General features: G+C 39.8%; 1 protein-coding gene across 5 annotated transcripts in view; it reads right to left on the bottom strand.

Annotated features, from left to right (window-relative positions):
* ARL15 (ADP ribosylation factor like GTPase 15) overlaps window positions 1-13,495 on the bottom strand; it is a 402,537-nt gene that overhangs the window by 3,623 nt on the left and 385,419 nt on the right. For 3 of the 5 annotated variants that reach the window (XM_042994864.1, XM_007076645.3, XM_042994876.1), the window contains one exon: window positions 241-2,948. In XM_042994864.1, the coding sequence (XP_042850798.1) occupies window positions 2,796-2,948 (153 nt within the window). In that variant the 3' untranslated portion in view covers window positions 241-2,795. Of the gene's footprint in view, window positions 1-240; window positions 2,949-13,495 lie in introns of those variants that run through there. The other 2 variants (XR_006220845.1, XM_042994868.1) reach the window with 1 other exon arrangement.

Here is a 13,495-nt window from a genome sequence, read left to right as displayed (position 1 = left end):
AACAGCTCCCATGAAAGTAAATCGCTGAAGACAAACCAACTGGAAAAGACACTTGCTTTTTTTTTTTTTTTCCGTCTTTTAAAGTTTTCACAATGGCTTCAAAGGAAATGTGAATTAATCATTTGTTTTGACCCAAGAGCAGCAGAACTTATTTTGAAGACTTAAACAGGCAACACAAATGTAAACAGAAATCTGCGACTCCCAAATGCTAAAAGCTTGAAAGGAGTCAGTCTGAAAACATCAATTCTACTCAGCGTTTATTTTCATTTGAAGAATAGTGGAAATCATATATAAATCACGGACAATACAAGGTCTTCTTGTCTGGCAATTGTCCACATGAATCTGTTAACCTCTAAGGATAGATACAGATCTTTTAAAATAGAAAGACAGGGCGATGTGGCAGTTAATTAGCAACCTAGACTATAAACTACAGTAGATACAAAGTTTTGTCGTATAAATTAATTGCCATTACAAAAAGGCAACTGCTTTAGCTAAGAAGGTACAAAAACGGGTGACTTCCATAAATATAACAAGAAGCTAAGTGAGGAAATACATAACAGACTGTTTTTCCTATATAATATTGGAATATGCAAACTAACACACCTGTGGCACTTTACAGGAAAGTAGGAATAGATGTACACGCACACCCGCCACCCGCCACCCACCCACACTCGCCCGTCCAAACCCCCTCCCCCCCCCAAGTGGATTTCCAAAAACACGGCCAATTCTAGGGTTACAAGGACAGGATGCCGCACGGAAGCAGCAACACAGCGAGCGCCGAACTGCCAGACAAAGAAGGAGCCTTATTGACAGTTGTAAAGCATTAGGCGTCAGACAGAAACTTGTCAAAAACAGCTGTTGTTGGGTACTGATTGATAATGTTTTCATTCTGACGGCTGAGACACTGCAGACAGTCGTGGGTCTGAGAAGAAGCCCATCACTGGCGCACACATGAACACACACACACACAGACAACGGGAAGTCATTTAACAGATGGCTTAGGAGCACTCAGCCACAGTATCTTAAAAAGACAACATTCTACATTTAATGAACTTGCAGAGAAAGCAATGCCTAATCATCATTTATTTGTCACAGAACGTGAGCACGACAGAACAGAACGAACGCAGGAATTGTGTCACTGGTCATCGGAATAAAAGTTTTGTGCTGCTCACGCATTACACAGTGTAAAAATATTCAAGGATGCTGGAGACAAGATTGAATATGAATCTTTTTGGATCTGTTCCATGGGAAGAAAAAAAAAAGCTTAAAGAAGTGTTCGATGTTTCAAAGGGAATGATTTCATTAAAGTCCACCTACGAGATTAAACCACAAAAGCTATAGTTGAGCGATGTCTATCTTCTGGAGAATTACAAGGTATGACATCACCCTGTAATACAGTGTGGGTCTGTGGTATTTGAGAACCGGTCTATGCTACCTAAAAATTACAAACGTGTTTTTATTGCTCAGGTGAAAGGAGCACATTTGTATCATTTGGCCATTTTGCATTTTAAGTGGTCAAAAATCTACAAAATGTGCCAAAGAGTATTACATCCATAAACTTCAATGTCCATAGATTATTCTTGATTTAGAAAAGGTCAAAGGTGCAAACCTCAGTAAAACTGCACCTTTGTCGCTACAATCTTATCATTTAAATTAAATGAAAAAAATAAAATGAGTTCCAAAGACTGAATCTAGGCCCTAAAATGATTTGCTGCAGCCCCAGCACATTTTTAAGGGCACACTGAAACCCCTGAAAATAGAGGTTTATAATAGGAATACTGATAGACCTTTCATTACTAGTTGGAGACAATAAGCGACTCCGTTAAACTCCATTAGCACTTAATGGATGAATATAGGGATTCTGTCTTTGTTAGCTTTGTCAAATCCGCGCCAGCTTAAACCCTAGCCACTGTATACTTCACTCAGCTGTTTTTAAAAATTGCATCTGTCATTTTAAAAATTACTTTCTTTCTTTCAATCAGACACTTAAGATTTTTAGAAAAAAGATACCTATATTATGTTGTAGCTTGACTTTACGCAGGGGAGTCTTTGCATTAGAAAAATATTTGAGGACTTGATGAAAAAGTAATCGATGACACGTGCGTGCGTTGTGCCTAAATTCCCTCTCTTCTCAAAAACTAAAAGTCTTCCTCTTAAAAGGGGAGGGAGACTTCAGATGTAATCATGGAAATGATGCATCTTGTCTTTAAGTTCTTCCAAGTTAATTTTACCCTGGCAGGAGATTCCTCTCTGATAAGGTGATGAATTGAAATTTTTGGTGCTCATTTTTCTCTCATAATCTATAAGGCCTGTATACAAAACACTAAAAAATAAAACATGGTAAGATAAAATAAAAACCCGAAACAACAGACATATTATGAGGAGCCCCAGTCACATAACACTCTACCTCCAAACCCAGGGAAAACGAGTCAAAGTTCGGAGTCTCCCTGAGTCCTTCATAAGGGATTTGATCTCTGTGAGCCACAAATTCCATCCATTTTAGCACAGAGTATAGAAGAACTGCTTAGAATAACAGAAGGAAGAGACATGCAGTGAAGATAATTAGTGGTAAACAGAGAATAAATTCTCTCTCAGTAGTGTGTACTTGACGTTAATGCCGATGATAATTCACCTGATTTATAGAATATTCACTTTAATAGAGAGATGGGAGTCTGAGATAACTAGAGGAAAATAGATACTGAAGCCATTAAAGTCTTGATACCAAAATAAAACTAAAATGAGAAACTAACACGATAGGTTCAAGGCCTTTGGGAACCCGTGTTCTTTGCCAGATTTCACATTCTTACAGCTTCATGGTCTTTTTCTTCTAACAAATTTATCAGCTGAGAGAAGCTGTCTTTCAGTGCATCCATGTCATCCAGAGAGCAGGGCTGCAGAATCCAGCGTTTTCCACGTGCAAGTGGTTCAAGTTCAAAATATTTTTTGACCTTAAGGGGGGAAAACATAAATATGTTATTAGTTATATCAGAACCTTTCTTATTCCAAAATTTTGATAGTGATGAATCATGGGAGGGATTTCAAGGAGAACTTATATGAACTGTGATGTTTAGGACTCTCTAGAACTCCATCCGCAGCTGTTGTTAAAATGTGGGTTATATGTTGTGACCCAGGACTGTTTTCTTTAGGGGTGACTGACCTGCTTGCAAGCCACTGTCTCACCCACACATTTACCAGCATGGGAGGTCTGATGAATTACATGTACCATCGCACAGGGCAAAATACGCTGCACACACCAAAAGAATCAATTCAATCAAAATAAGTCAGGCAGAGCAACTTTCACTGCCATCCCCTTGCTAACAAGGGGACAATTCAGTATATACTATATCGATTACTGAAGACTCAATTATTTTATCGAACACATACACAACAAAATTATAATTTAAGTAATCTTTTCTCTCCCTCCCTTAAATTTCTAGTATCTACTTTTGAGACCTGGGAAAGCATTTTTTTAGGCAAGAGGATAGAAAGAGAGAGAGCGAGAGAGAGCGCGCACAAACTTGTACACGTATACCTACATACATAAAGTCTCCCAGCTTTTTCTTCTCCTAGTCCTGAATTTTCAGGGAGGTAAAAATCAAGACCACATAACTGGTATGTGGGCGGAGAATTGGCTATCTTAAAAACCTGTTTGATTAATATCCAGTCATAAGTCATTCTTAAAGTAGACTGGCTAGGATACTAATAGCATCCGGGACTACTAATTTCTGACTGTGAAGGAATATCAAATTGTTATGTCTTCCAGACGAATTGATGATCTCTTAAAGGGTATGATAAAGTACAAAGTTCAGAAGGCTCCCCTCCCCTCCCCACACTACATCACACAAGAACAGGACACCATATTTATAGCCCAGTGATGTTTATATAACATAGAATACAGTGAGTGGCAACATCAGAACAACCAATGTTCAAAGACATTCTTGGTCAACAAATTTCATTAAATCCCACGTGCAGCGGAAAATTCTAAGGTCTTACCTTAATCAATACTCGACCTAGAAAAAGAAAGTGCCTCAACCATATGCTATTCCCAAATGTGGTTTCATTTTGGCTTTATCATTGTAAGTATCAGACTATAGGAGACGTACATCACCCAAAGTGGTATTAAATTATGTGTAAATTTTTTTTTTCATGTGTGCAGGAAGATACATGTAAGAAATACTACATTTTTATGCTAACTTAGGAACCACAATTGTGCTAACATTCTACAGTTCAAGTGTGTCCCCACAGTCCTTCTTTAAATAGTCTGCAAATTAATAACAAATACTACTACTTAAAAAAAAAAGCCTGTGACAATGGAAGGACTCTCGTTAATTTTGATTCTGAAAAGTAATGAAAATCTCATTTCAGAGCAGAAAATGGGTATATGGCTTCAGAACAGCTTTTGCCCAAGGTATTTTACAAATCATGCTAAGAGGGTTCTCCCTTACAGAAAATGTTAAGGTCCATTCTTTCACTTTCTCTTCTTTACAGCACTGAAAACAACTTACTTCCAAGAGAATCTGAAATTGCTTGTGCAACAACCAGCACTAGACCAGCTCTACCCCCACCACGGGAGGCCATCCACCAGCAGGGGGAGAGAAGAGCTGGCAGGGGGGACAGGTGGGGAGCATGTTTACGTCTAAGGCTTGAAGGAGGAGCCGGCTGCTCTGAAGAGTTTACAATCAGAGATGTCAGTCTGCCTGCTTCTCCCACAAAGTGGGGCTTCAGACTGCACTACCGAACGCTTACAGTGCAATTCAGTGTTTGATCAATAACGCCTCCCATCAAGAGGGGCAGACAACACGTAACATCCAAGATCTGGTACGTGAAGAAGTTTTATGCTTGTCACATTTCATAACCTCAAATCTAAAGGGGCAGCACTTTAAGTATTGCTAATAATGGAGAAAGGGACTGGTGGCAGGAAACTCAACAATATTTAAATAAAGAAAAAGACTAACACAGTATTTGTATGTTACAAACAATACTTCCTTCAAATGGTTCATTTAAAAATTCACAGAACTGATCCTGGTGGCATAGTAACAGCTAATTTGAAAACAATGCTAGATTTAAGTAATCACCGAATACAAGTTGTGATATTTTGCAATATAGACCAGACAAAACAAAAACAAAAACAAAAACACCAATAAGGATTTAGGTAGACATTAGGTTGGTTTCCAGGCAACTGAGAATATAGACGATTGTGTAGGCATGCTTGGAAGATAATAAAGATGTCTGAAGGTAGTTACGCTTCAGAAGTTGTTCCGGCTGAATATGAAACATGAGAAGGAAATGGAAGGTTCGATTACAGGGTGGTCACCAGATAAAGGAGCCTGATGGTGTTAAGCTGACAAATATGGCTGTGTAACCTGAGATTTTCAGATCTGTAACCTAAGTGGGTATCTGACCCTGCCATATTCCCCCGACTGGTATCCAAATGATTCCACACCACCCTACACTTATAATATCAATTTTAAAACAAGTCTGGCATTTCAGTGAGATTCAAGGACAGTGAGTGACTGTTTGCTGCCGGAACATAGCTTTTCATTACCCTGAGTTTCATGTTTCTAAAAACAAAGCAGATAATAGAAGAGAGGGGGAAGATGGAGACCTCAGGCTCTGACTCGAACTTTTCCCGTTAGGTTAACATTTTCACTTAGTTTCCTTAGATTAACCTGAACTTCAAATTTCACCTCCTCTGTATTATTAAGACACAAGTTACAGGCACATTTGACTTGTCCACCATGGCTTTTTTTGTCCTTCCCTACGCTGATGTTTAAAGAGAGGTGTTTAGGTTGGACCCACATAAATCCCGTATTTTGAATACTTAATCAGCTGCTTGGATATTATTGTTCACTGGAAATTGCAAGAAGAGGAGACTTTCACATTGGCTTCTAGCGATGGCACTTGGGGCAATGACATGGGAAACTGCTGCCTGGCAACCTGCAGTCAGTTGGCTATTTTCGGGTCAGCCACAGGGAGTGGGCATTTGTTGGTGGCCATGTGTCCACCCTAGAGATAGGAAAACAAAGCCACCATAAGAAGCCAACCTCTTTTAGCTATGTCATCCCAGCCCTTCTTCACTCATGCCACTGCGGGGTGATGTGTGTTACTGCATTCTGTGATTCACACACCGCATTTATTGTCAAGTCCTAATGTAAGAGACAACTCAGTCCCATCACATGGCTGTTCACGTTTGCAGCAGCTGTGAGACCTGAGACAATGACACAGTACAGGAGACTGCCTCACTGGGTAGGAGATGTCCTTTATGTTTCTTTGAGTAGAGAAATAATAATCCTTTCCTACTTGCAGGACCTCCAATGGGGTTCTCTGACGATACTCATTGATTTTCCTTTCTTGCCCTAATTTCACAAGCAAAAATTTTATTTTAATTCTTGCAAACTTGTTGTGACTAAATTTCTAGACGTCATGTAAACAGTTTCTGAACTGCAATGATAGGTCTTTCCTTTGAAAAGTCTGCAAGACTCATTTTATTTATAATAATAAACTGCTTGTTTTTCCTATTTTTGTTGTTAAAGCATGTAAGTAGTGTGTGCCCAGAGTTGGCCTCATTTTCCTTTAAACTCTCTGGGGATCAGGGGAGAGAACAGTCCAAAAGGGATGACTTAGTGTTTTTATGTGACAGAGTTAAGTTCTAAGCTCAGATATTTATAAACAGTGCTTTGACCCACACGATTATGTTGTAAGACATTAAAAAAGGGGTTAGGGCATGTGACGATTCTTTACTGCGTGGGACTATGTTGTGCATCCTAGAAAACATCACCCCTAGTTCTAGTGACCTCAATGCCATTAGCACCAATCAGTCATCGCTATAACTAAACATGCCCCACCCCCTCCTATGTCCAGGACTCCCCCTGAGGTGGTCCTGTTCCTGTTAACGCAGGTGTCTCTTGCCCTGTCTGAGGCTAGAGATAGAAGATATCTTCTATAGAAGCTGGACATCTGTTCTGCCTGCACTTCTCTAGATCCCCACCTACACACAACACATATATTCCTCCCGGGAAAAACTAGCAGATTATAACGGACCCCTTTTGACTTGAGGGTGGCTGTGGTGGGTTGCAGTAGGGGGAAGATCAATGTAAGGAGCTTTGAAAATGTGCTTCCCATTGGTTGGCTTCCCACCTTTCCCATTGAACCACCACTTCTGAACGAGACTGGTGCGTGTGTGTAGGCAGCATGAGCGTGATTTCACGAGCCACCTGTGCCAGCATCCCACTGGCCAATGTGTGGGGTTCCACTGATTAGAGCAGAATACTGTCAAACCGAAAACAGAAATAGCAGCCTGAAGAGGGGGCTGTCCTCATCATTGGTATTAGTGAGATTACCAGCTCCTCTGCCCCTGGCTTTTCAGTGCCCACAAAAGACTGCTTAATACTGTACAGTTAACCAAATATGCTTTTTCACTCATTCATAGCATCCTGATTATACTTCAGCTGGAAGAAAAGCAACTGATTCCCATAAAGAGAGACAGGAGCATTAGAATAAGTCTTAGGTCACGTAAGTCAATTTGAAAAAGAAGTATCTCAGTAGAAGAATGTTCAAACACACTTTAGAAATAAAGGCACATTCTTTCTTCACCTCTAGAAAAGGAATCAGTCTCATGAGGGAGTCCAGGCTGACATCTTCAGCTCCTTTTGTTTTTTTTAACGTTTATTTATTTTTGAGAGAGAAAGAGAGAGAGAGAGAGACAGACAGACAGAGACAGAGAGCGAGCGTGAGCAGAGGAAGGGCAGAGAGAGGGAGACACAGAATCCGAAGCAGGATCCAGGCTCTGAGCTATCTGCACAGAGCCTGATGCGGGGCTCGAACCCAAGATCGGTTGAGATCGTGACCTGAGCCGAAGTTGGACACTTAACCAACTGAGCCACCTAGGCACCCCTTCAGCTCCTTTCAAACTGATCAGTCAGCAGGTAAGACAAGACAGTAGGGACACTGGGTGAGGATCACAAGCAAACTTCAGCGGGCCAGCAAGAAGAGCTGCAGTGTGGATCTGCTAGGCAGAGGGATCTGACAGGCAAGCATGGGCACAATGCAAGAGAATGCGACTCTGTAACTATCTTGACCCAGAAGAGCCATTATAGCTTTCTTGTCTTTGTAAGTACACAACATGTCCATCACATAGCTTGTATTTTTCAAATAACTATATGAATAATATGAATAATGTTTTTTGGGGACAGGTTCATTTTGGTTTTTCAACTCTTTGGTAAAAGTATGGTCTGGATGATAAATTTACTCCAGGGCTCCGATGAATAGGATGGTAAGAGAGCCTGAATGAACTGTGAAATTTGGTAGGAGACTGTCCATGATGGTCAAAAAGGGAGCAGAACTTGCATCGTCTTTACCCGAGTCCTCACTTTCATCACCAGAGCAGAAGCACCTACTGTAGTAACATGTCACACTGGTGGAAACATTTGTATTGAAATGCTGACCGTGTGCCTTCTCTTTCCACCTCGAGGTACGAGGATGTCAAATTGTACGAGTCATGAAACCGGCCAGGGTTTGAACTATTTACACCACGGAAATCCGCAAGCGCCACAAACCAAGATGTTTTTCCTTCCAGGGAGTCAGTTGTCAAGCACTTACCAGCACACACAAGTATGTGCATCTCGTGTGTGAGTTTGCAAAGGGGTCTTCGTTTTGCGGTCTTAATTGCAGAAGCTCACAGAGTAGGCTTAACTTGGTAACCTCCACCAAAGTCAGAGAGAACTTTGCCCACGCCGTGGCTCCAGGATGGAGTCTGGAGATAAAGTGGCAGGGCATCATTAAGATTCTTCGGAGTGCATTCTTGGCAGCTTGTTCAAAGAAAGGTTAGTCTAGAGAGAGCAGTGCCAGCTGTTCCCCTTTTCATTGTACTACTTGCAGGATTTTGAAATCCTTAGAAAGGTATTAGATATGTCATTAAAGGCAGAAATAAATAATACAGGTAAAACCAATTTGCCATAGTCCCTAAGATACTACAGCACAGAACAGATACTGTTTCCTTTTTACTGAGCACTAATAGGGGCCAGAAAACAGCACTCGGATCTTAACCAATACCACAGCATTACTTTGGAAGTGCAAATCTATCATGGATGATAGATTTCAAGAACACTAGGTATAACATAAAGTGTAGTTCCAGGAAGATCGCTTCTTTCTTAATCAAAGTGCAGCCTGCTTGACCTTGGAATAATTAAAAACCAGACAAATGCCTGCAGGTCATGACCTGTGACTGAGCCCTGCCCTTACGAGAAGTCTTCTTGCCCAATCAGTAATCTCTGATGTGTAGAACATGTTATATGGTGTGACAATAATTATATAGAAACCCAGCCTTCCATTAGCACGGGAGAAGTTAGCATGTCCCAGGAGAGTTGAATAAAATGATCCCATTGCTTTGGTGGTAGGAGTTAAAGTCTGAAAAGCGTTCCTCTTTTTTGCTTAATCTGCTAACCTACAATTATGGAACAAGTTATATCTATTTTCTCTTTTTGATATGCCTAGAAGGTTTCTTTTATTGTCCTATCCAAAAAGCTTATCGGACAACCACTGTTGAGAGGCAGAAATGAGGTATGGATTATGGATGCTTCCTGTCTTTGGGGGCCAATGAAAGACAGCCAGTATCCCTGTAGAGTATTTCCTCTATCCCAGTGATTCTACTTGGCCCTCCCGAGCCTCCTGAGTGATTCCTGTATGCAGGCCTTCGCTCCAACTTCTGCTTCCAACCCACAGTGCCTCCATCCACAAGAAGAAAGAATCAGCGTATAAACATTCATATTTTTAGACCCAGCTGATGTCTTCCTATCACCTCAAGGGGAAGCCTTAATGTCGAAGAAACTTTAAAAGTAGAAGGGACCTTAGTTACAGTAGCCACTGTTGGCTGTCCTCCCAGCACCCAGGCAAATAAAGTTTTATTGGAACATGGTCATGCTTACTCACTTATCTATGGCTGCTTTCATGCCACAATGGCAAAGTTGAGTAACTGCTACAGAGACAGTATAGTCCACAAAGTCTAGAATATTTACTATTTGGCCCTTTAAAAAAAAAAAAAAAAAAAAAGACAATCCCTGGCAAAAGCAGCTTCCCACTTTGTCCAGCAGGGGTACAAGGAATGCCTGGGAGAGGCCTGCGTGGCTGGCTTTCCAGGCCTTGGGATGGCCACCTCTTCCCCATTTTGGCTCATACTTTAGGGGGCCAGAGAAGTTGGCTTTCCCAACCTGGCCGGGCTCCACTTATAATTTCAGATGCTTTGGATTGTAGTCTAGCACAAGGGATTAGACTAGAGAAGGGTCATAAAGTCATATTTTTACCCCTCTGTGTTCAGCCTGGGTCTCTTTTGGGTGGAGACCTCCTAACAGCAGCAGAACTAGCCAGGGCACAGGGTCCACCTGTCAGTCGAAAGTTTTTGGTGTCCGTGAGGATGGCTCTTAGTGCAGAGCAATACTAGTATTGTTACCGTGCAGTTTTAAAAAGTTCCTTTAAAAAGGAACTAGGGGCCAGAAAACAGCACTCTGATCTTAACCAATACCACAGTATTGTTTTTCCTGAAACCTATTTTTTTCTGAAGCTAGTTTTTCCTGAAGCTATTATATTCAATTTAAAACCTAGTTTTTCCTGAAGCTATTATATTCAATTTAAAAATCTTACCATTCCATCTATATATCTGGTAAGTTTTAACAGTACACTCGGGAAGTTGAATACCGTTTAGGTCCTTTCATAAACTTAGTTTAATTGACCACTCTTAAACATTTCAAAACTCCATTTATAAATTTAATATATTCAATTTCTTTTTCTAATAATCAAAACATCCTCATATACTTAAGAAGTCTTTCTTTTTTCCCCAGTAAGAATTTTTAAACATTTCTTCAATTAAATTTATAAATTCAGTGACTCTCAAGCTCTGATGCTTTCTAATACTATTTACAAGCTTAACTAAATTCGCATGCTTTTCTACATAGAAAGCCAATTCTGAAATAATTTATCCTCAATGTAATATATACTTAAAATGAAAGTATTAATATTGCAGATTTAGTTATTTCATCATATATATACACATATATACATATATATATATGTTTTTATAAGTATATATAAATTTTTTTGTTGTTTTGTTTTTTAAGTAGGCTTCATGCCCAACACAGAGTCCAATGTAGGGCTTGAACTCATGATGCTGAGATCAAGACCTGAGCTGAGATCAAGAGTCAGACGCTTAACCAATAGACCCACCCAGGTGTCCCTATCGCTTATACTCTTAAGATTAAATTTTCCAAGGTTAAAAACACTTTCCCAATAAGGAAACAACTTTTTCCATCCCAAATGAAATGGGTTATCATTGTACCAAGGTTTCCATCTCATTGAACTTGAGTTGCTTTCCAAACAGAGTTTTTAGGCTGAAACGTGATTGGAGCTATAGGTATCCAGGGCAAAATTTTTGGAATCACTCATTGCCCACTTAGGCTCTTTATGAAAATAGTTGCCGCAACAAAAAGAATGTCCTGATCTTCAGAGGGGACTGTTTGCTCTTGGATGTAAGTTACCATTACCTACTTCATGGAGTCAACTCTTAGAAGCAGACGCCCCTTCCTAAAAATTCTGAAGAATTTCCTTTACTACTTGCTTGGATTTTGCATTTCGTTAGCACACACTTTAACACCTTTTAATTTGGCTCTACAGACACTTAATCTTCATTTATTGAGATTCAATTTGTGGAGCGTAAAACTCACCCTTTTAAAAGTGTACAAGTTAGTGATGTTAGTATATTCACAGATATCTGCAATCACCACTGTTCTCTAACCTCCAGACATTTTCACCGCTTGTAAAAGAAACTCTTTACCTGTTAGCAGTCACTCCCCTTTTGCCCTTTCCCCCAGCCCTTGGCAGTCATTAATTTACTTTCTGTCTCTATGGATTTGCCTATTCTGGACATTTCAAATAAATGGAATCATATAAAACATGGCCTTTAGTGTCTGGTTCCTCTCACTTAGCATAAAGTTTTCAAGGTTCATCCATGTTGTGGCATTGAGCATGAGCGTTTCTTTTTATGGCTGAACAATATTCCATTGCATGGACATACCACATTTTATTTATCCATGTTTATCAGCTGATGAACATTTGGGCTGTTTCTACTTTTTGCCTATTTATGAATTCAGTTATATGGAGTCATTACTTTCTCCTTCAAACAGACTTTATCAATGCTTATTGTATAAATTAATGAGTTAGGATATCAGGACTCAATGGGAATGAAGCATCTTCACAGGTCTGGGGTGAACTCTATTTTCACTCAGATTTATGAGGCTATCCTAGTTTCACTTGAGAAACATTCACCCGCAGATTTGGGTAATGATTTTTAATTTTTTCATGTGTAAGAGACCTCAATTCCTTGAAGGCATAGACAATGAATGAAAAGAAATGATTTTGTATTCTCTGATGTACACAGTTACAACGCCAGACATAAAGAAGATACTCATTTATTTTTAAACAAATGTGAAGAGCTGAAACTATCACGAAAGGGCAAGATAGCAGGTACTGTATTTTATCTCAGATTAAAATGTGAGGAAAGGAAGGAAACTGAACGCTGGAGAGAAGTTGCCACCTCTTTCAATTAGTCAGGCCGAGGTTTCAGGCAGGAGGTGGGATTCCATGAACAGTTTCAAAACTCTAGGTCTAATTGGTTTAAACTCTATTACACATATGCCTACAGGCAACTGCAATGGATTGTTTTGCAAACAGAAAAGTAAGCAACCCCTCATGGAAAATAGACCCACTCCAGAAATCTCAAGACCCAAAGGACACATATGTTTTGAGCTATTCCTTTAATCTGTGTCCAAACAAAGCATCTAATTCTTATCTCAGAGAATGGAAAGCACTGACATATGCGAAAAGAGAAGCATCAGTACACTTGTCTTTGCATGCAGGTGCAGGTATCCGACTTTTCAATAACATCTATAACATTGTCATTAATTATAGAGGCAGCCAGGTTTCAACAGCATATCATTTTCTTTTGCTCTCCTCTCTTTCCCTTCTGTAATCAATTCTATTCCACTCTTTCAAAAGAGCATTCATTTTCGGTACCAACACGTTTAGGGTGTTATACTTGATTCTGCACCTTCCGTGTCTGAGATAATACTTGCTTATGATTTACCTTTATTTCAAAAATCAACATAATAAGTAGGAAGAAACGTGTCTATGAAAAACTTTTTTCCTGGCAATAGAATATGGCTGTTTAAACAGTTCTACTTATATACGTATGAGAGCTAGTCAAGTATGTACTAGACAGGAAGGAGAGTTAATGAGTGAAAGCCCCAAACACATCAGAGACAACCAATTAGCTTGTCTGAAACACAGGCTTGTAAAGCTATCAGTAACTTATAAAATGGTCTGCTACACACGAGTAAGATGTTGTTTAAATGGCTTGCTTAACTGGATGCATTCACCATGAAATTGATTCTTTTAAGGTTATTTTTTTAAACTTAATACTCATTAACTGTGCATATTGAAATGGCTGGCT

Source organism: Panthera tigris, chromosome A1 (genome assembly GCF_018350195.1).
Source record: "Panthera tigris isolate Pti1 chromosome A1, P.tigris_Pti1_mat1.1, whole genome shotgun sequence".
Taxonomy (NCBI): domain Eukaryota; kingdom Metazoa; phylum Chordata; class Mammalia; order Carnivora; family Felidae; genus Panthera; species Panthera tigris.
The sequence above is the reverse complement of the archived record's forward strand: the minus strand, read 5'-3'. Positions and strand labels throughout refer to the sequence as shown.